Genomic DNA, 23,527 nt, shown 5'->3' on the forward strand with positions numbered 1-23,527 from the left:
TCAGGGAGCCCTCTAGGCTGCCTGGTGGGGCTGTCAGCCCTAGTGCAAGCGTGCAGTGCTGGAGATGGAAGCCAGAGAGGGAAACAAAATCCTTCAGTGTATCTCAGTGTACTTATTAGATTAGCTCAGATAGTAGGGAGCAGGAACTGGAAAGCATTCCTTGAGATGCTTTTAAATGCTCTAAATCCAAAAGATGAAAAACTAATCTAAATATGAATTCTTTTTAAGTACCATACCCAAGGGGACTTGTTTAGCATTGTGAATTTGTAGAAGGTTGTGCAGCTATTCCTCTATAGCTAATCAATTTTTGTCTTGTCATGATCATGATTGGTGCCATTGTTGAAGTCCAATGCCTGTTGATAGCCTGCATAATTAGACTACAGAAAAATTTGTAATGGGAACTCTTGTAAGTATCCAACTGAGATGTGCTTTTTTTTAAAGAGCAATTTGAGAGTTATGGAGGACCATGGATTTGAATCTAACGTTTTTAGAATTGTTGTAGGTTTCTTTTAACTTAATTGCATCAAAACTTCGCTTTGAGTTTTCTCCTCTTCATTAGGCAATTTTCATTAGATAACCTGCAGGAGAGTTCTGTCACAAATGCCATCAGGACAGGAAGCTGATGAGCTACAGCTGAGACTTTTAATAAATATGCATGGTCAGTGCATAAGCACTATGTCTGAGTGAGTCTTCTGATGTAGTGAAGACTCTGCTGAAAGATTTCTTTTGGCTACAATATTCATAACTGTATCATCTTCATATTCTAGTAACAGTGAAAAGCTTGAGCTCATTGTAGCCTTCCTCTTGATAAGGAATGTTTAGCAGGATCCTGTAATTTCTGCATGCTTGCTTGCCTTAAAGAAACTAGCAGCAACCTAGGTTATCTGTGAGCTCTCTGCTCTTGTCAGAGGTTCAAAAGTTAGGAACAGTCAACCAGTGGCAGACCTACATCTAAAGGCCTTGGCAATGTTTAGTTTCCCTAGGAAACCTGCTAAAAATGAAACAGAACAACTCATGCCAAAAAAAAGGACTCTCAAAACCCCTATATCCTTTATTTGTCAGGGCCTGAGAGAAAGTCTGAAACATGCATACAATTTAAATGTAAAATAGAACAGTACAGGTTACAAAGTAGAATTTCCTGAACTGTTGTGAATATGTAATACATTTCAAATCACAGCTAAAAAGCACAAATTAGTGTAAACCAGAGCCCAAATCCCATTCCTTACAAGAGATGTGTGTGAAAAGCACACAGCAATTGCCAGTGCGCTGAAGTAAAGAAATGCTCATTCATGCTGCAGACTGCCAGGGTGTCCAGAGAGTTACAAAAGCCCACTCATGCTGAGCACCCTACTTTCTCAAGGAAAATGCTTAGTAAAACTATGTTCCCCAGCCCTGAGTTCTCTCTGCTGCCCTTCAAGTGACGAGTTTTTCCTTTCTGTCTGGGCTTCCCTTTGTTCAAAGGAAGTGGATTTTAAATGAAAAAATCCTTTTGTGGTTAAGGCACTTGCAGTTTCAGGGAAGCTGGCAGGTCACATTAAAGCTCATGTGAATGCAAGGCTGCCTCATCTTGCTAGATTTGAACTCACATGACTCAACTTGAAGTAGAGAACACGTTTTTGGTTTCGGTGAAGACACAGCTGCAATAAATGGCACAAGTTGTTGCCAGCCAAAGAATGAGGTAAACCGATATGAATGAGGTTCACAGTAACAAACTAAAATGGAAGTGTTTGTCTCTCTCCTTTGTTTAGTGACATGTGGAAACACAAATCATGAAAGGCCACTCATTTCTCTAATATACAGTTAATATTAAAAGCAATGAAAAACTAAGGGCAATGCTTTGCCTCAATTACACTGTTAGCTGAAGAGCACTGGAGCAATTAGGCCAGTGACCCAGAGCAGTGTAACTTGGATCGGAATCTGGCCCCAAGCAACTCGTCTGGGGTCATACAGTCACTGCCTTCATCTGAGATCTGTTTTCCTTTGTTGTTAGTCCTGGAGACATAGGCAGTTCCACAGTCTTGGACACAGCTGTACATTTTATTCACCAGAAGAGACAAACCTCATGCCATTAAAGTCTTTGTATCCCTTCCTGCTCCAAAATCTGCCCCTTTAGGAATCAACAGGGTGGGAGTCTGCTGAAAAATTTTATTCCCAGTTTTCAGCAGAACAGCACCGAGATAGCATCCTTACAAAAATACAAAATGGGCCTGAGTGCAGTCTGAAGTATGGTCAGAATTTCACACTGGCTAGATAATAATAGAAATCTGATAACACAGACTTCTGCTAAATGAATGAAGTGCATAGGTTGATGTGGGAGAGATTTTGTAGTAGTTTCTGACATACTTGCTTTCCAAGTCTGTAGAACTGAAGGTATGCATTATACTCAAATTCTAGTTGTATATGAAAGGACTGTAAAGTTAATTTTAATTTTTAAATGGCATTTAAATTAAGCAAGATGGTGGTTTAGAGCCTTTTACATCCCCTGTTACCTTCTTTCCCTTTCAGCAGCTGAGAAATGCACATTTTAATTAAAATTTGTTTTTCAAATGTATCTTGTAGCCAGCACATGCTGAGAAGAGCCACTTACCACCCATGTACTGCAAGCTTGCTGTGCAGAGCAAAATGGGAGTATTTAATTAGGAGTAAATACTGTGGTGGCTTTGTGTTTGTGGCCTGCAATAATGTCCTTTTCGGTTTCAAGAAGACAGAATTGCCCTTTTCTGGCTCTGATGGCAGAGCCATGAAAACCAATGGTTTGCCAGTATGAGAGGTTTATTTTTTTGGCATACTGTAACTTTTCACAGTATGGAGAAGCTTGTCTAGCTTTACATGACAAGGTACAGTAAAAAATTAAGCCATGTTTAATAAAATCAGTCTGAGAACTTTAGAGGGAACTGGGTATAAATTGTTTTGTGTACAGGAGTTACTCAGCAGACAGGATGAGGAGCAAGTTGCTGATGGATGGTGGTGACATTTGCACTCAGTCTCAGCTTATCTGGCCAATTCAGTTTGTTTGGTTTTGGTATTCATGGGTCATAAAAGGAGATCCCAGCACTTCTCAGCTCTCCACCCAGGGATTTGGTCAGTCCTTAGAGCATGGTAGGGTCAAAGGATCTCTATAGATCTCCATATCTTGGATACAAGGGAGAGTAGACATGATAGCATAGATGGCAGTTTAATCTTCTAGCCTAAGTGGTTTTTCAGTCTTACAGTTTTCCTAGTGCTTAGTGAAGAAAAATGTACCTACATGATTATTTACAATCTTTCAGTTGCATAGTTCCATCTGAAAATTAAAGTCCTCCTTTTTCATATTTTCTCCATTTATTTTTAACACAGTGAAAACTAAATTTTGTGAGAAGCTGTGTGTGTTTACCTTAGCATATTACTGTGTTAAGACTCCTCAACTTACTTGTAATAAAATTGCAAAAAGAAAAGAGGAAAAATTCAATAATAAAGACCCAACCTTGTGGGACACCAAGTACTTTATAAAGGCATAGAGACCTCTAGTTTTCTTACAAATATTCTTCAAAAATATTTAGGAGTAGGTGTTAAGGGGAACTCTAAAAAAGATAATTATATCAGCAGAGACTTGCATCTATTTCCATTTTAGTACTCAGTCTAGGGGTTTGGCTGCTATCGACATTCTGAAAATGTGGTTTAGTTTTGAATGGGTAAGGTATAAATATTAAATACTTCCAAGATGTTAGGGTATCAAATAACAATTAAATCTTAGTGAAAGAATAAGGTCAGCCTTGCCAATTTAGCCATTGATCTGATTTGCAGTCAGGGTTTCTGTTACGCTTTGGGTTTGTGGAGTTGTGTACACAGTTGTAATCATGTATTCAGAAGTTCTTGAGTAACTTAACTCAGCTTAGATTCCATTGATTTCAATAAGACTGTTGCAAATAATTTAGCTATTTCTGAAGATGTTACTAATCGTTACTTAAAATTTTGTTTCAAGTAAGGATTGGTCAAAAATCAAATAATTGTTGCTGATTTAGATCATTTGGCTGATAGCAACAGTGGACAATGTACAGTGATATATCTGAATTTTCTGTACGGTAATAGCAAGAGAAGAAACAATTATTTTGAGGAATTAGTTTAATGATGCAATTAAATGCACTATTTATTTAAAATTAAATTGCAGTTATTAAATAATTTGTCTATAATTGAAGTTAGCAAGTTATAAATTCATCCACATTCAAGCTTAAATGGTCCTGAGATATTTGATCCTATCAGTGCTTTCAGAAAAAATATTGTGGGGATAAATTATGTATTTGACACAGAAATTCAGAAAAATTATTCTTGAAAAGATTATGCCTTTTAAAGTATTAGCCCAAAGGATATTTCTGAGTCAGTGACATGTAGATTTCTTTGCTAAGGAGTTCAGAAATTGGCTACAGTGTAAAACGTACTATTTATCTCCATGTTTTTACTTTTTTCTCTGGCAGGAATCTTGCAAATTGCTGTTGCATCATGAGAATCAGTCAAATTGGCAAATGTAATTTAGGAAATTATTATAAAGGGTAACTTCAGCTAGCTCTTAGCTTCCGTGACCTCCCTCTCTAGTCTCTGAAAAGAATTAGATTCCTCCAGGGCAAAGTTAAATGTGAGAGCTACCTGTAGGTACTCAGATGACCCCATCTAGGAAACTGCCTCTCTTCACTGCATGCAAAGTGAGCTGAGGAGGCTCACTGCCCAAGGGGGATGTTTTTTGTCAGTATTTTGGTCTATATTAACATAGTAAAAGTATTAGCGGTTTCCACAGTAGCCTAGAAAATTTATATATATAAAAATCATATATATATACAAATTTATATATATATATATATATAATGTAAATCATATGAAAATTGTACCTAAAGGTCATTGCAAGTCATAGGCATAAAATCTTTTGGAGAATAGTCTTTGCTTTTGGAATAGCAGATGCATATTTTGTATCAAAATTATTCCAGGTGTAGTTCAAGATATCTATGGTCTTATCACAGGAGTGAATATTGTTGGTTCTTTTCTTGTTACTGTTTCTGCTGTCATATTTAAGAAATATTTGGGTTTTATTATTAACTTAGAAGGAATACATATGGCCCAACAAATCCACTGTTGAGAATCTAGTATCTATGCCAAAATTTATATTCCACAGAAATGTTATAATGTGACTATTTAATTTCTGCTTACTAATTATAGTAACCTTCTCTGTAAAGATACACTTAATTTCCTACTGAACAGAATGTTGTATTCAGTGCCTGCTGAGAGAATGAGTTGTAAACCAAAGCCCTTCAGTTCAGATAGCATAACCACATTCCAAGATCTGCCACAGTACCTCTGCTTGCTGCTGCTAGCTGTCAGGTTTGCCACTTGTGCGTTGTGTATTCCCAGTGGTGTTGGTGGAGCACACACGTCTGAGGAAATGAAGCCCCTGAAGTCCCATCTGCTTTTGTTCAGGGGCATTTTGTTCAAATGGGTATCTGGGCTGGGTGGATTTTGGAGCATGGGGCTCACAGCCCGTGGTTTCCCATGGGCACACTTGGTCGCTGCCTGCTGTGCTGCACTTCCAGCCTGTAGAGCGAGGCTGCAGGCCCCTGGTCACAGCAGGCACTGGGAAACCAGGCTTGGAGAGAGCAGGACCTGGGAAATGGGAGCCTGCACGGCTGGCAGTGGCAGGAGTGAGAGACTGGGCTGCTGCTGATGTGAATCACGGCGCCACTTGCAGAGTGCATTCATCCTCCGTGTGAGAAGGAGGAAGAATCGAGTTCTTTGTAAGGGGCTGAGACAAATTTTTCAGCACAGAAACCAGGCAATCCAGAGATTGCTCAGTGCTTTGTTTATGTGGGCACTCTTTGGGGGGCATTCTCAGCTGAAGAAGATGCCTGTACTGAAGGCACATTTGTACTCACAGAGTCCAGTTGTATCCTCTTTGGTTTGCGTGTGGAATATTCCTGCTGAAGTCAATGTCCCAGATTAGCAGGAAACAGATAAATTAAGCTGTTAACAGCATGTAATAAGAATCTGAATGTATACACACATTTCAAAAACACTCAGTAAATATAGATATACATGTTATAGTCAAGTAATTTTTTATTGTTGGAACTATTTTTAAAATATTTTGGCCACAGTGCACATTTCATACTAGAAAATGCACAGCAGTAGTATTAGACAATGGGGAGGAAATGAGGAGAAGGTTTAGAGGGGTTTATCCCTCTAACAGGATTTCTAGGGTCAGGCATTCTCTCTTTATCTAATTTAGGAATTAGTTTTACAAGGATACTTATTTAGAAAATATTCCTAAATATGCTTATATAAGTATAAAAATCTCTATTGGGCGGTAGTTTACCAGGATACTGGGGGATAAAAAGATGCTTAAGAGTCTGAGACTTTTCACACATTTTTTTGTACATGAAAAGAGGCACAAACAAAACATAAACATTGCTTCTGTGGTTATGGATAAAAAAATGAGCTTTGAAATAGAGTAGCTATCCTAGAGAAGTGCACTTACATAGCCTAACAAATAACAGCCTTGATTTAATATTTTTTTGAATGTTGTTGCATTCGTATTTCCTCTGTGTGATTCCACTGTCTCTCTTGAACAAGGTGTTGCTGTGAACACTGAAATGTTGGTATTCAGGTTAATTATTTGCTGGGTGGGGACATATTGTCCTGGCTCTGTAATTCTATATAGCCAGCAGCTGGACAGGTAGCCATTCATTCCTGAGCACAGGAGGAAAATATGAGACTGTATTTTTGCTGAGTTAAATTTAAAGTAGCAGCTAATATGTAATTTCCTGGCACTTCCCTGTCATTTTTGATGGTTATACAGAATGAAGTCTTCTCCCTTCTATTGAATTTTTGAGGAAATTAAATACCTTCTCAGTAAATTGGAGAATTCACTCTCAATTACAGCACTTAAATATTGTCAGTCTATATCAGATTTCTGTAATTACAATATTTTACCTCTATAGATCTGATTTATAACCTATCCATTGAATTATCAAGACAAGAAAATGTAGAAACTTCTGTATTTCAGAAGGTGTAAGCATTTCTCTGCTCATGTCATGGGAGCTCCTGTTTGTAAATGAGTTGCTCTCCGCTGTTAGCATCCACGTCTGTAAGAGGATTTCTTATGTCATGGTACCTAAGACATGTGTGCTCTTAGACATTGATCCCCTCTCATCAAACATTTCTTCTTCTAAATAGCATAGCTAATATCTCTCATTGTATTGAAAATATTATCTTGAGAAAACCACATTCTGATTTCCCCAGTGCATGCATTTTAAAATCTGAATAAGGTTAGATTTTTTAAAAAAATGTTATTCATATTATAAAATTCTGTTTGGCCTTTAGTGTGTTTATTATATGTATCTATATATATATAAACCTAATCTTTCAGGGTCTCAGAAATTGCTTCTCATCCTCATCTACATATATTTTGATTTTCAGCTATCTTCTCAGAACACATTAAGAATCTAGCATTAGCTTTTAATTTTGTACTTTGTGAGTACAGTCTCGCTTATTTCTGGCTGATGAACCTGAGTCACGTTTCCCTCATCACATTCTTAGGTTTTAATGGAGCTGACACCTCACAGAAGTAACTGCAGGAGTTAATGTCTTGTGTGTATTCCCAGACACAATGCACCCAGCACTTGGTGCACTCTCTTCTGTATGACAGCAGCCCCAGTGAGTGAAATTACACCAGTGGAAGGGAATGTTGTGGTGACACACAGGATATTGTGGTCACCATGGTTCCACTGACTTTCCTCCCAGTCACTGGTTGTGGGATATCACCAGGGCTTCCCTGTGCTTTTGTCTTTCCTAAATTCACTCAGTAGCTTCTGGATGTCTCAACCACCATAAAAAAATTGCAGCAACCTAGAGGTTGCTTTGAGGTGCTTGAGTGCAGACAGACATGGTCTGGGTGAAGAGAACAATCACCACTGAATCTGGGCTTTCTTTTTTGTAGCAAACTTTCAGTCCTGGGAAAAAGGCCAGTGTTAGAGGTGGAGGTTCTTCAGGAGCTTGGCATGTTAGGTGCGCTTAGATTTCTTCATACTTCCCCTAAAATATGTGTGTTAGATCACCTAGTTTTCTGTCTAAGCACCACCCTACCCCTAACCCAGCACCATGGGATTCCAGATCACAAAGATGTAGGAGCAGCAATGTTGGAGCCCTGCTGGGATGGCCTTGGTGTGCCTTTTCCAGCCCCAGTTTTCTTGAAGCTGTATGCTCTTTAACTCTTTCAACCCTAACCCCTACCAAAACCCTAAAAATTACCTGGAGATTTTCTGCTTGACATTTAGTTAAAGCTATTTATTCACTTCAAAAGCAAAGAAATTAAAAGGAATGGGAGTGCAGATATCTGAAGATGTGTGCCAGATATTAATACCAAGAAACACACAGAAAATTATACCTATTTCCAGAAGCACTTTTGCTCTTTGCCACTGGTGTTCTCCAAAATGTTTCTTTCTCTCCATTACTTTTTGTCAGTGATCATTACTGCTTTGCACGTGTCCTGAGGCTTAAACCACCTTGGCTGTTTGTAACACGGCTCAGGCCCTGGGTATGGAATAGAGAAGTTCATTTTTAGGCAAATAATTTGCACATTGAGCTGTTGTGGCTTGGATTTCCTGGCTGCATGTCTGTTCAGGATGTTACACAGTGTTCAGTGTGCTGGGGTCTCAGTCTGTCCAGCTCTGAGAACCTCAGCAGCCACGCTCCGTCTTCGACTTAAACACAGAGCCTCGCTCTTGGAAGAGCTGATCATATGAAGCCTTTTCAATGTACCTGGCAGAGCTTTCAGTCATCGTTCAAATACAAATTGCATGCAAAAGAAAGCAGTGCCATTTTCTCCCTGCTGGCTTTCTGAAATGTCATGTTGGGAAAAGCACTTACCACGTCTTTCATATGAAGAGAAAGCGTTCAGTAATGACTGGTAGTTCTGAGTCTGTTGCAGCCAGTGCAGCTGTTGAAAATGTCATTGTGTATGGCACAAATAGGGGGCAATTCTGAGCAAGACTGTGCACAAACTGATTTGGTATTAGTTGAAAAAGAAAAAAAAAAAAAGCAATAGAATGTTTGAATAATAGACAACCTTTTGGATGTAAATGCATAAAATAAGACAAAATAGAAAATTAGCTTTATTAGTTCTTGAAATCATCAGTAAAACTACATTATTCACAATACTAGCTGGAGATCTATGAATTTTGCAGAGTCTGTGATTGAATTTCACATATCTATGAGCAGAATTTTGAATAATCAGGCCAAGAGTAATATTCTTGCATTGAAGTGCTGGAATAATTCTTTGGCAGAGTATATTGAAAGGCTGAAATGTTCCTAATGTTTTCCAAGTAAACTTTTTACTTGTATTACTGCCTAAACACCTTGGAGTTCAGTTTTTTATCATTTTTACCAGTTATGATAAAAGTATAAATACTTTTTCTATAATTAGATGTGACCATGAATAATTCTGGCAAGTCATTGCCTCACATGCCTCTATGAGTTTCCCATCTTCATCATCTGGCCAGAATTTGGGAGCCTTCCTCAGTTTCTTAGCTTTTTGTTTTCATTAGCTTTTTGTTTTCGCCTTTGGTTCTATCTGTCCTATCTATGTTCAATTTTCTTTTTATTTCTGTTCTGTTTCTTTACTTCTTCTCTTACATCATACAGATTTTTTCTTTTTTTACCCAGTATTTTTTCTCATCTTACTGGGTTTTTTTTCATTTGTTAACTTTTGACTTGGATCTTATGTAAGTGCAAGAACACCTAATGTTTCTGAATTCTAATGTTAGAATGCTGAACTATAAAGTTGCCTTGGGAACTAAGGGGCGACCTAAATTTAGAACCAGAGATTCTTTTTGGGGTCAATGGTCATTTGTTAGTTTCCCATATGTACTTAGAAAAGAGCTTCCCAAGAAAACTGCCGGGTCTCAGCTGGGAAAATGGAAAGAATAAAGAACAGAAAATGAAGTTTGCTTGTGTGTCTCTTTTGCTGTGGCTCATCAAAGTGTTAATTGTTTCATTTCACAGGAGTTGCTGTCTTAAATATGTGTACATGTATGTGTATATGCATCCACCATCTATAAACCTTGCAGAGATTGGATGTGCTTTGTGCTTAAAATGTGGTTTAAGGATGAATATGGTTTTTGATTGTGTTTGAGTCACTGACAGATATTAATAGGTCCATTATGTTACCTGTGGGCATTGCTGGCTTCTTAACTGAACCTTAGAGCACTTGATAGTTTCAGATGGTTTGTCCTGTCAAACACACACAGTGATGATGCCAGCCACTCTGTGCACCATGTTATTAGTGCTTATTCACCTGGGGAATTTCATCCCTTTCCAATGCTTTCCATCACTGACATCCAGACTTGCATAACTGTACCCCACTGGCTCCTGAGGACCCCCTGTGAGCCTTTGTGAAAAGCTGTTCAGGGGTGTGCTGGTACTGGAGCACAAAACACTGATCAAATGGGTCCTTCACTGAACAAATCACGCTTATTTTCTATGCAGGGAATAAATCACAAGATAGTGGGATTGCAGAGATGGAGGAGCTTCCAGTCCCACACAACATCAAAATAAGTAACATCACGTGTGATTCCTTCAAGATTTCTTGGGACATGGATTCTAAATCCAAGGATCGCATTACTCATTACTTCATCGATCTCAACAAGAAAGAAAACAAGAATTCCAACAAATTCAAACACAAGGTAATTTTCATTTAAAAACCAAGGCACAAATGCCTGATTTTAAACAGATGAGTCTCTATGTTTTATTAACCTTTCAAAGCCAGGCCATGGGAAACAGGAATCGGATATCCAGTAAAGGTGGGTTTTGATTAATCTGATGGAATTTTGGTTTGCTCAAAATGCCTTCTCTGTCTCCAACCTATGTGCATGAACACACAAATACATTTATTTCACAGAGAACTGCACATTAACTTTTCTGTTTTCTTTGTAAGCATTTTTGGAACCTCTACAATGTAGTGCAAGACTGCCATTTTTATCCCTGACTAGTTCTTTATCACTATTTACAAAATGTATGTATTCTCTGCCTGTCCTTGAGCAGTGACAGACTCCTGAGAGCCACACATATCATTTCAACAGAAGAGCCACAAATTCTAATGCACTTCAGGAAGGCTTCCAGCAATTTTAGTTTGCAGCATTCAGCACTGTGACCTGAATATTCATCTGGCCTCTTTCCTCAAGCCTCTGGTGCAGGAACATATTGAAGGCATTGCAGGATCTGCAAATGCCTTACCAAATCCAGCAAAATTTGCTTTGACCTCAGAACAGTTGAAATACTGAGATACCTAGAGAAACACTGAGGCAGAACATTCTTCGAATTTAAAAATAATGTTGGCATTATCTAAAAGATAAGGTTTGCCAAGGCACAAATAACTGTCTAAACAAATGTAAGGGCTGTAATTTTCTCAGCACCTAAATAACTGTTGGTTTCTAAGCCAGTGGGATAAACAGAAGATATTCCCACCGATTTCTCTGAGGCTTTTTATTGTGAGAGTATTTTTCATGAGATTTCTGTTAATGGCAGGTGTATCATTTTCTTATTTGACCTTTTTTGTTGTTGTTGTTTTTGGCTGGAAGTAACATGTGCAGTAAGAGTGAGGAAAAAATCACTTACTGTTTCTTGAAATTGAGAATTTTACAAGCTTGGTCAGTTGGTTGCAGTTCCTAGGAACCAGTGTGTGAAGCATTACTAAACCAAATGTTATAATAGGCATGTATTATGCCCCATTTTTAATTGTAAGAGCAAATAAAATAGGGTACTTTTGCTTTTTTCTTACTCTCACTAATTTTGAACTGACAGCCTTTGAAATAAAATTCCCATTTTACACTGCAGGAATAAATATACTCTTTAAAGTGGGATGGATTCTTTCTGATTTCATTTATTTTATTATTCTACATGCTTTTTCATTCATGTGCTAACTGGTGTATACTTGGAACATTTATATTTGTGAAAAGTAGAGTTATCCTAGTAGAGCAAACACCCCATACATTTCAGAATCTTTATCACAGTGATGAGTTTAGACTTAAAATGGAGGGGGCAGGAAAGGATATTGGTAGTTTAATAAAGAAAAGCTATTAGATTTATTTTGTGTTTCTCAGCAATTCCCTAGTTTTTTATTGTGCAGTAGTGTTTAGTCAAAGTACAAAGGTAATTGGTTTTGTAAGAACAGGAGACTAAAATCTATCCATTAAAATGATGAATAATTTGGATTTCTTGTCAGAATTTACTAAAAATTGATTGCTACTAAGTTTGTTAGTGACTTGGTTAAGATTTTTATTGTGTAATTTTCTGATGGTTTTATTCCCAAGATTGAATGACAGAGATCCAGAGAGTAGAGAGAGGGTGGACAATAGTAAAGCACAGACTGAATACTCCAGCTCTGTGCCAGAGCACTTGGGTGTTTGTCTTCATGCATCTTTACTACTAAGCAGTTTTTAGCACACCTTCTAGAAGGAACTTTGGTTGATAATTGAAGTGCTCAGATTCCAAATGTGTTACCCAGCTGTGGCTCAAGACAAGCATCCTTCCTCCCTCTAAGGTCGGCCATAGGAGTTTCCAGCTGAAGCTCAGCAGCAGGAGCTGATGGCCCAGCAGCTGCAGCCCTGAATCCTCACAGCAGGGAGCTGACTTCAGTCCCCACCCATCGGCTGACTTCCTAACAAAGCTTTTGCATGAAAGAGAGGGATAGCCTACTCTTTCTCCTAGCAGAGCTTTTTTACAGAGAAAAAGTGAGCCCTATTGCCTAGATATAAGAAAGAGCATTGGGATTTACTCCTAGGAGTCATCCAGCACCCTGAAGACGCCTGTGCAAGGAGAATTCACCCTTACCTAGCTCAGAGGTAGGGTAAAGCACTGCAAGTGCCCATCTCTCCCACACGTGTTAATGCAAGGGACCAGCTCATTTTCTAACTTATACAGAATTAACATAAGTATCAGTTTGCTCAGATGGCAAAGTTACTTGGGATATAGACTTAACCTGCTAGATTCATGCTGTACCTCAGGAAAGGGAGCTCTTTGTTTTCTTGTGTACCTGGGAATGATTCAACCTTCCAATACTGGTTCTGTTGGTAAATATATAAAATATATTCAGCATAAAGTTTTATTATTTTTGACTATCATCATCATCTCTGTGAAGGAGAAGGTTTGTATTGGTAGTGGTGTGCAAAGACCAGAATTGTAATAAGATTTTGTCTTTTCAATTCATTTTGCATACCTCCTCCCTTTTTTAAAATATGGAAATATGGTTACTCCCATGTAATAAGAAAAAATACTCAAATATTTAGCAAAACTGGGACTAGAATCTGGCTGTGCTGAGTACCCACAATGTGTTCTATGAAATGACCTGGCAAAGGGAAGGGTAACATGAAATGGGAGAAAGTTGAAGACTGAAAGCTGCCTCTTTTCCCAAAAAAGGAGAATGGGGTGACGCATACACCTTGCTGCTTAGTTATTCAAAGCTTCCAGGCTGTTCTTAGAAATTATTGCCATCTAGGTACCTTTAGAGCTGTCTGGTGGGTGCTGGTAGTGGAGCAGCCATCTGCCACTCTAGAATCCTAGCTCTCCTTGAGCTGGCACAGTACCTGCTTTGCACTTCTTTGGTGGCTCAGCCAGGAATGAGAGCTGAGCAGAAGAGAGATGAAAGGAAGAAGTGGAGAAGTTCCCAGAGGAACATTTCTTCTGTATTGTGGCCTTTAAAAGAATATGGTATTTGCTTAGAAAAAAACCCAGCAGATTAGAGTTGTGAGAAGCACCACATCTGCCCCTTCTCTCCAGCTGTGCAAGACATAAACCCCTCAGTTCAGTGTGGTGGTCTGCCCCTTTCTTTCTACCCTTTTTTTTCTTTTTGTTTTTGCTAGTCTCTCCCTTTTTTGGTATGGTTCAAAGAGTTTGCTGATGCACAGCTGGAAGGTAAAGCTTTGACACCTGGGGCAGCAAGGCTTTTAATGTTACATGAAAACTGACAAAATGAATGGAGAAAAAGCCACCATTGAGGTGTGAGCACAGAGATCTGACCCAGGTGGAAGCTGTTTTTACCATAACCCAAGAAGAGGTGACAGGAAGACCAATGATGTTAACTGTGGCACCTGCTGACTGCATTAGCAGTAGCAGACTCAGTCCAGTGGGATGCCTTTCAGAGTGGTAGCTTTAAATGTCATTTGGTGTTCTTTTTTTTTCTTTGTAATTTTTCTCTACATATTATGAATTGTAGCATGTTCACCTGTCTCCTTTTCAGATAAAGTTTTCATACAACTACAATTTGTTTTAAATTATAATTGGCAAAAGAGAAATCTTGACAACAAAATTTTACCCTGGATTATCACTCAACTACATCAATTCTTGTAATATCCCAAACTGCTAATTTTACAGTTTCTTAATACAGAAACTGAAGATAATTTTTTGTTGATAGGAAAACAAAAGGAAAAAGATTTTTTTTCCATAATAGAAGACAAGTGAAAAAAGAATCCTTCAGATCTTGCTTAGAGATCATGACCAGGAAATATCTCCCTTATATTCCTTTTTTCCTTAAAGACTACTGTGTTATAGGTAGATGGACTACTATAGTAGCCCATCTACCTGTAGTCCTAGTATAGGACTACTGTATATAGGTAGATGGTTGTGGACTAGTATTTATAGGTGGACAGTTAAGGATGTCATTTAAAGTGCCCACTTTTCCCATGGCAGCTGTCTTGCTATTCTGTTATTACTGGTGAATATTCAATAATAAATATCTCTCATTCTATCACAGCTCCTCAGGTACACTACAGAGAGTCATTGAACTCCATTGTAAGTCCTTTCCCCTACAGTTCTTGCATAAAATGTCCCATCCTTCAATTTTTTCTGTCCTTTGGTGGTCTGTACCAAAGTCGTTGGTCCTGTAGAAGTCAAGTATTTCAACTACAACAAGCAGCTATTTTTCTTGGTTGCACCCTGGGGTTGCGATATACTGGAAGAGCAAAACAGAGGATCTAAAGGGGCAGTGGGGGGAAAAGGAAGGGGTTCAGTGATAGGCTCAAGCTGTTTGGCTTCTTCTGGCCATTGCTGTACAGAAGGATATTTTGAAAGATGTGAACCAGCCATAGCTACTCTGCAATGTGTTTAATTTTCTCTGTTGAAATTTAGTTTGGAAGGTAGCAGCAGCAGTGTAGCTGGACTGATTGACAGCAGGAGGAATTTTGTTTGATTACATTGGCCAAAAGAAAACAGTGAAAGCACAAGAATCTCTTAAATTAAAATACCTTTGTTCTCAGTAGCATGTCTTTCTTTGCATATGTAAGCATAAATGACCCTAGAGTGAATTATATATTTGGGCTACATATAATAGTATTACTCTACAGTCACTTGGAACAAATAATTCTTTCATACATACAAGTTATCCCCATGTCTCTTAGAACAGGTCTCGCACCATGGTCCTCTGCCACTGCTCACTTTGCTGCACCAACAAACTGGGAAATAACTGGAGTTTGCAGAGAAGAGCCAGGGCTGGGGACTACACCTGCAAAAGCAGTGAAGGAAAGGGTGGCAGATTGGTTTGCTTTCACTGCTGACTTGTGTGTCCTTCGGTGCTTTTGTTTGTGCCAGGATGTACCCACCAAGCTGGTGGCCAAGGCTGTTCCCCTGCCCATGACAGTGCGTGGGCACTGGTTCCTGAGCCCCAGGACAGAGTACACGGTGGCGGTGCAGACGGCCTCCAAGCAGGTGGACGGCGACTACGTCGTGTCAGAGTGGAGTGAAATCATCGAGTTTTGCACCGCAGGTAACGCTGCTGAGGGGTCCTGTTCCACAGGCTGGAGTCAGTTAATGCTGACCTTGCTGCCACACTGGGCTGGTCACCTGCCAGTGCCAGCTGTGCTGGTGGCCTTAAACAGTTACCCCTGGAAACTGGAATTCATGCTTTAGGCTTTGTATGTGCTGAGTTTGGCACGTTAAGCTGGACTGCCCTTGTCTTGTGCAATAGCTTAGCTGTCCCAAAGTGCTATGCCTGGTAGCACTGCTTGTCCCAGGCTAGGAAAGGGCCACTTGTGTGCCTGCTGCTGGCTGCCAGCACCTGTGGGGAAAGGTACAAGGGCAGCTCCCTGACAGCTTAAGATATTCTGCTGTTCTGCCTTCTCTGCATGCTGCAAAGCCTCAGCACCATCAACCCCCTGTCTCGAGGGTCACTTTGGCCTATCTGATTTATAAGATTTCCTTAAGATGTTCATGACCTGCTGTCACTATGCATGCCTGTGTAAAGGCTGAGGACTGAGGCAAGCTCAGTATGAATCCTGCATTGGTTGGGAAGCCATTTAAGCTGGGTCCTAAGCAAGCTTTGTTAGTACTGTCATTGGTTATTGGCTCACAACCAGGTATATTGTAGCAAACAGTTTGCCAGCTGATATGAACCGGAGAGGGCAGTCCTGAGCTCCTCTGCAGTCCTGAGCTGCACTGCAGTCCCAAATACAGGGAAACCAGCTCTAACATAGGAGATCCTGAGCTGAAAGTTGCTGTAAGCTTGCAGAGTCTTCATGAGGAAGGAGTGGAGAGAATCAAACACCTGCTCCTGCCATTTGATTTGCTTGTTCCACTGTTGAAAACTGGGGCATGATGTGATGTATATTACCAAGACTCTGTTCCTAGTTTTCAGTCTGCATGTGTCTGTGGCTTTTGGAGAGTGTTATGGTTTTTCCTGTCCCCTGTACTAGCAGTTTGTCTTTCCTTTCCAGATTATTCAAAAGTTCACCTAACACAGCTGTTGGAAAAAGCTGAAGTGATTGCAGGCCGTATGCTTAAACTGTCTGTTTTTTATCGGAATCAGCACAAAGAATACTTTGATTATATCAGGTAAGAAACTAACCATATTCAAAGTCCTTTGGCAAATTAAAGGAGTAATGAAAACAAGTAAATAGAGACAGCTGTGCTGAAGCTAGAGCAGAATGTCTGTATGCTTTATAGCCCATTCAGAGGAAGGCAAAGAATAAAACACAACTCGTTTCTTTCACCTTGCTTAACTCAGCACCTCCATTAGGCACTAAAAGTCTGTGTTTTGAAGTGGAAACTGAGGTACTCATAGGGACTTCAGCCTGATTAAAGCATCTGTAATCATAATGGAGAGTTTAGTAGCTAAATATTTCCATTGTACTGAGAAATTAAGAGTTAAGTGACTGACAGTAGGAGTGTACAGTGTGCACAAGCGTTTGTCTGCGTGTAAGAGTTCCATCTCAAATATTTGCTCTCCCATGTACAACCATCCCATTTCCATGCCCAAATGCAGTTATACAGACTCTGCAATCTGAATGTTAATTTATAGACCATGTGGGGAGGGAGAGGGCATTATGTTTAGACATTGTTAAACCACCGTGCTTCAGTTGGAATGAAAAACAAGATAGCTGAAGGTAGGTTCCCTGTTCTGTTGGAGACCCAGTGTGCCCTCCACACATGGTCAGAAGCAGTGTAAGAGAAAAGCAGACTTTTTGGTAGAAGGAGTCAAAGCTTGTGCTGCATGAGCAGGAACAGCCACACAGGGTAACCTTCTCCTGTTAGAAGAACATGGACGAGAGGTAAGCGGTGTGTTGGAAGGCTGCACCACTGACTGTGCTTCTTTAATATTCATCAGGAGATGGGGCTCCTGCTGGGCCACATAATTTCAGTTTTATGTGAGTGTCCCATTAGTACCTGCCTAGAATGGAAAGTTTTTAAAACAACTCAAGGCAATCCAGCTTCAAAGAACAGACTCCACTATATTTGGAAACATTCCCACTTTATAGTCATGGGTATCTAATTTATTCCAAGAGTATATTGGATATTGCAGAGCATGCGCTTGCTCTTCGCCTTCTGTGTATTGGAAGGATTATTTTGTTGCACATAGGGGCACAGCTGCAAAACTCAGTAGAGGCAGAGAGCAAATTGCAGTTGTTGAGGCTCTTTGAGGCCCCATAACCACTGCTGCCATCCTGGGCTGGATACCACAGAAGGGAAATGCCTTTGTGTTCATTAGTGTTGAAAATTGCCACTGAGGTGCATTTATAGCTGTGGGTTTGGCCTTGATCTGCCAAATGTGGCTCTAATTGATTGCACTCTATCTGTTCCTCTTCTTCCTGCTAAGTTCCTTCTTGGTTTGACACCAATAGAGATGGGTTTGTTTTCCCTCTGTTAGGGAGCTAACAGAGACAAAAAGCTGTTTTACCAGGCCAGTAGGAAGCTACACTACCAGAACTGGCTGATGGTCACTTTTGATCAGAAATAGACTAATACAGTCACAAGGGCTAATCCTTCCCTGGTACACCTGTCTTTATGTTATGTTAAAAGCCCTAACCACATGCTTCCTATTAGGAAAATTCCTTCTCATCCCATGCCTGCCATGGTCTCTGGTGTCATCACACAGCCTGGAAAAGCTCTGGTAGCATTAGCATACAGGCAGCTGTTCCTGGTGCTAAAGCACAGTCCCTAATGGAGGAGTTGAGGTGAGCTCAGAAGGGGTGTTTGTGTCGCTGCAGCTTACCCGGGCTGGGAGCACCAATAGCAGCTCAGATCGCCAGAAAGGGCGACCTATAATTAGCCTAATTGGCCACTGGATGTCAGTATCTTGCCACAGAAATGGAACCTGCTTTCTCAGAATGAAGCCTGACTTTTCAGGTTGCAGAGGTTTCAGGTGGTTATTTAAGCTTATTCAACCTTTTTTTTTTCCTCTTTTTTTTTCTCCCTAGTAATCTCTTCAGTCATAAAAAAGTAATTATACCCCCCACTCAAATCAATGTCTTATGAAATAGGGCTTGAGACAATATAAGTAGGTAGTATTTGAACAGCTCAGAAAACTTCTGAAATGTATCTTAGAGTAAAATAGAGAGTGCTGCTGAGGAGATTACAAATAATGAAAAGAATAATCACAGCTGGAGATATTACTGTGTTGATTTAGAGCTGTTTTGTAATGTATACTATGAGTTTGTTTGCTTTGACTACTACCTCCCACTTTAACCAAGCAAAACCTTCTCCCACACAGCACCATTTTACATGGACCTCTTGCAAGTTAAAAGAAGAGAGAGAACAGTCTTTCTTGGCTAGTTTCCCCTTTCCTAAAAGAAGGATAGAGGGAAAAAAGAAAAAAAAAGTAAAAGCAATTCAAGAGGGGAATATAAGAATCATAAGAATCTCCAGGCCCACAGCCTCATGCGTTTTTAGTCTGTCATGTAGTGAGTATAAAGACATTGTTCGAAGGGTACCTAGTAAATATGGTGTTTTGCAAGACTTACAAAAGGGGCTGGTTCCCTTTCAGGTATTATGTGGTTGCAGGTGCAGAGGGAGCCAAAGCTGCCACTGGAACACTTCCAGAGTTATGTGGGACACAAATACTGGGGAATGCCCTGCCAATACATAAAATCTCGGGTGCTACAGAAGGTTAGAGGGGATGTTTTGGAGTATTCTCCTAAATTTGGCAGCCTAATGCTGTTGAATGCAATTTGGGATTTGGGGTTTTAAAAATTCACTTGTTCATTGTACATTTCTTTTCACTGGAATAAAATTGAGCTAAGACTAACCAAAAAAAAAAAAAAAAAAGTTAGTCTTTTTTTCCCCTTAGGACTAGTGACTGCAGAAGCTGGATACCAACCAAAGTGGAAACCAACCAAATTGCCTAATTCTCTGTGCCCAGCTCTGCACTGATTGAAGTCAGCAGTAGACCAATTAGACTTGAAATGATCATTTGAGGACAAAACATACTGGTAGACAGTACATTCTTTCCTATAACCTCTCTAAAAAGCATCTTTCAGAAATAACTTTCATTGGCAGTTTTTGACATGAACTATATACTGCCTATGCTAAAAATGCATATTAACAAACAGTATATTCAGCATATGGAGACTTACGATAGTCAACATGTGTTTATTGTTAGAAATGTAATGTAAGTCTGAACAAAACATTTAATTAAAGATATTTGTGATCTGGGGGCTTTTTTGTTTGTGCTTTTTTTTGCCTGCATCTGATACCCAGACAGCTGACAGAGAAGGCAGGCTGGAAAAGCAGATTTTCCCCTTGAACGGGAGTTATTCTAGCTCTTCCCAAGTCTAATAGCACTTGATTTTCTTGGTCCTAAGACCATGATACTAACCCCAACTTCCAGTTTAATGGTTTCCCTTTGTGTCCCTTCAGTCCTGTTTCCAAACAGCACGATGTCCTAACTTATCACTTTTTCTTTACTATGTGTTACAAAATAAACAATACCAGTCCTTCATTTGTAGAGAGCATCATGGGAATGCTATGCAGCCCTCTGTTAAGGATAACAGTGGCAGCCATGGCTCTCCAATCAGTGGGAAGCTGGAAGGCATCTTCTTTAGCTGCAACACTGAGTTTAACACTGGAAAACCACCCCAGGATTCACCCTATGGAAGATACAGGTATGAGATTGCAGCTGAAAAACTCTTCAACCCAAACACTAACTTGTACTTTGGAGACTTCTACTGCATGTACACAGCCTACCACTACGTCATCCTCGTGATCGCCCCGGTGGGGTCACCAGGAGATGAGTTCTGTAAGCAGCGCCTTCCCCAGCTAAATATAAAAGATAACAAATTTCTGACCTGCGATGAAGAAGACGGGGTCATGGTTTACCATCATGCCCAGGATGTTATTTTGGAAGTAATTTACACTGATCCTGTGGATCTCTCCCTTGGCACAGTTGCAGAAATTACTGGTCACCAACTAATGAGCTTGTCTACTGCAAATGCAAAGAAAGATCCCAGCTGCAAGACCTGCAATATCAGTGTTGGACGTTAAAACTTCCCTCATTCCTTAGGAGCCTTCAAACCTCTGTTGCCCATTTCCATAGTCAGACAGTTCTGTCGGAAGCATGCACATGCCGCTGTCACCAAAAGCAACTACCAGTCTTCAAAACCTCCAATAGCCTTCTTAGGATTTCTCTCTCCCTCTTTCCCTTCTGTTCCCCCAATGCTTTAAATGATTAGAAGTCCTGGATTTCTTTCTGGCAACCATTTATACCTAGATGCTGCAAAAATTGTTTTCTGTTTCTTGCCAAACATAACAAAATCCTATATAAACTGCTTTAGCAAAATAAAAATAACGGCTTATAAATGGTGTTTAAATATGCGTTAATTTTAACTACTGAACAAGTACTGGGATAACTGAACAGCATGAAAGGTTGTAATTGCAGCATGATTTGAATTTCAGAGCCTAGAAATGTCAGCACTTCCAACGTGTTGTTTGACAGTGTTATTTATGTTATTTATATTAGCTAACTGAAAACAGAAACTGTGTCTCGACATAATAAATATAATAGAAAAATATTTTATTTGTACTGTTGTATAAAATATTATACAATCATATAGAATATATAGATTACATTTTAATATCAATTGTATACATGTCATTAAATCATTTTCCCTTATCAAAGATGTAGTTTGTAAACTTCAAATAGCTCTGTATCTGTTCCTGTTGCTCTAGATGACTTTAATTAAAACAGATTTATGAAGACCATTTCTGATTCATAAAAGTTAAGTTATAAATTATTAAATCAGTACACTGAAACAACAAACGGCTGCAAAATAAAAAATTCCTTTTTTTAGTGTTCATATTTTTTCCTCCATACTACTTGAAGATGTGTACATCTTCCAAATCATGCCATTACATACTAGATAAATACAAACACGGTCGGTACATAATAGGCTTTATAAAATCAAAATCTTCTTACCAAGATAAAAAACAGATTGCTTATACTATGTGGTCAATACAAAATGATAGGTAAAGCAAAACACTAAACATGATTCAACTGGTTCCAGTCCCTTTCTTTTTTTCTTTAAGTAATTCTTCCCTCCTTTCTGTCTGGGGTAGGAATTTCCCAGAATCTCTGTTTTTCATTTCTAGTACAAAACCTGCTGATAATCTTTCTATTACTAGTCCACTTTTCACACCAATGGCCTATCACAAACAGTGACAATACTCCTTAATATTACAAAGTGTGGTGCTTTGAAAGTTAAGAAAGATGCGTAACTCTAATGGAAAAATAACTTTTTATAACCTTATTTTCAGTAAACAAGAAGTCTAGCAGTCCTCATCAGATAACTGTGACACTCACTTATATACCATGTACTTTAGCTATCCAAAATATCTTAGCATAATGCAGTAATCTAGTCCTGTTTTTATATATATATGTGGCAATTTATAACACAAGAAGTACTTCAACATTTTACAAAGTGCATGCGTTTAAACGAGCTTTGGTAGTTAGAGAAGCGAATGTTATAGCATCAGGCAAACCAAAGTGCAAAGGTCAATAGAGAAATCAAAATTAGCATGTAGTTGATCTATTTACTGACTTCTAAATTCTGTGAGCCAGGTCCTGTGAACTAGTGAAAAGGACAGCAGCCAGTACATTTGTTCCATCTTTTCTCAGCAGCCTGTAGCTGGTTCATTTTGCCAAGCACTTTCCCTTATTCCTGTAACACCACCAGTTCCATTTGGCCGTCTCGTTCTGGCCTTTTCTTCCATAAGCAGCATCACTCTGCTCTGCTCCCAGCCCTGGCACTGCTTCTTCCCATACACCTTTCTTTGAAGCCACTGGAATTGAATGGCAACTCTGTCTTGACAGCTAGAGTATGTTCTGAGTGTTTCCTTCACTCACTCAAATTCATTTCTTTTAATCTAGTGAATCAGCACCTTAACAGCCAACATTACTAATTAATTATAACGCATGTTAATTCTGGAAACAAACGTGTGGCACTTTAGCATGTACTAAAAACCTGCAGAACATTTCCTCACACTTTTAGAGCAGGTCAAACTGAGAATCTACATTACTTCAACATCCTTTTAATTTCTTAACATTCTCACAGTGCACTTCAAGGCTTTTTCTAAAGGAAAAATATATACTATATTCCACTCACCCGTGCTTAATATCCTTGCATATTGCTGTCCTCTCTCATCACAGCTATTATAATTGGTAAAGTGCATCAAAAATCTCAGTGTGTCAAATAATCGTGCAGCAGACCAAGACCTGTAAAATTACTTTCTCTTTTTCATTACTTGTTTGCTTGGATTTTTTTTTTTCCCTAGAGAACAACGTCACAGCATTGCATTCACTTCAAATCGTTTTGGAAATATCATGCTTACTGATGAGAACCTCCAGGAGCCTGATTTTGGCTTTTGTGTGCTTGTATTCAGAGTATTCCTCAGCCATGGGCACCCGATCTTCTTTCTGAGGACTCCTACGAAGAGCAAATAAAAGCATTTTATCACTTTTTATGAGTAATAAGAGAAACAGTCTTAAAAATTAATTCTTCAACAACTGATGAGGATTGAGGTTTTTTTACTGTAAATGACTAAGATAATTTGACAGGACCAAAAAGCTCTAATATACAGAAATAAAATCATATTTAAAATACTGAATTTTCATATATGAGACAACTTTCTTCACAGCTGTGGAAGCATAATTACTTGATTCTCAAATATGCAGAGAAGTCATAATAGTGCTTTTTAAAACTGTTACCAGTTACCACTGTTACCAGTGCCCATATAGATCATGGTTTTCAATTGCTAA

At 39.2% G+C, this 23,527-nt stretch overlaps 2 protein-coding genes across 4 annotated transcripts in view; one reads left to right on the top strand and one right to left on the bottom strand.

Moving 5' to 3' along the window:
* PHYHIPL (phytanoyl-CoA 2-hydroxylase interacting protein like) overlaps nucleotides 1–21,562 on the top strand; it is a 127,042-nt gene extending 105,480 nt beyond the window's left edge. For all 3 annotated transcript variants that reach the window (XM_053983534.1, XM_053983533.1, XM_053983532.1), the window contains exons 2-5: nucleotides 10,501–10,697; nucleotides 15,595–15,769; nucleotides 16,716–16,833; nucleotides 20,223–21,562. In XM_053983534.1, the coding sequence (XP_053839509.1) occupies nucleotides 10,533–10,697; nucleotides 15,595–15,769; nucleotides 16,716–16,833; nucleotides 20,223–20,757 (993 nt within the window). In that variant the 5' untranslated portion in view covers nucleotides 10,501–10,532 and the 3' untranslated portion in view covers nucleotides 20,758–21,562. The remainder of the gene's footprint in view (nucleotides 1–10,500; nucleotides 10,698–15,594; nucleotides 15,770–16,715; nucleotides 16,834–20,222) is intronic.
* The window catches only part of FAM13C (family with sequence similarity 13 member C), a 115,166-nt gene continuing 112,904 nt past the window's right edge, over nucleotides 21,266–23,527 (bottom strand). The window contains exon 22 of the mRNA XM_053983531.1: nucleotides 21,266–23,195. Within this exon, the coding sequence (XP_053839506.1) occupies nucleotides 23,072–23,195 (124 nt within the window). The 3' untranslated portion in view covers nucleotides 21,266–23,071. The remainder of the gene's footprint in view (nucleotides 23,196–23,527) is intronic.

The sequence above is a fragment of the Vidua macroura genome, chromosome 8 (assembly GCF_024509145.1).
Source record: "Vidua macroura isolate BioBank_ID:100142 chromosome 8, ASM2450914v1, whole genome shotgun sequence".
NCBI lineage: Eukaryota > Metazoa > Chordata > Aves > Passeriformes > Viduidae > Vidua > Vidua macroura.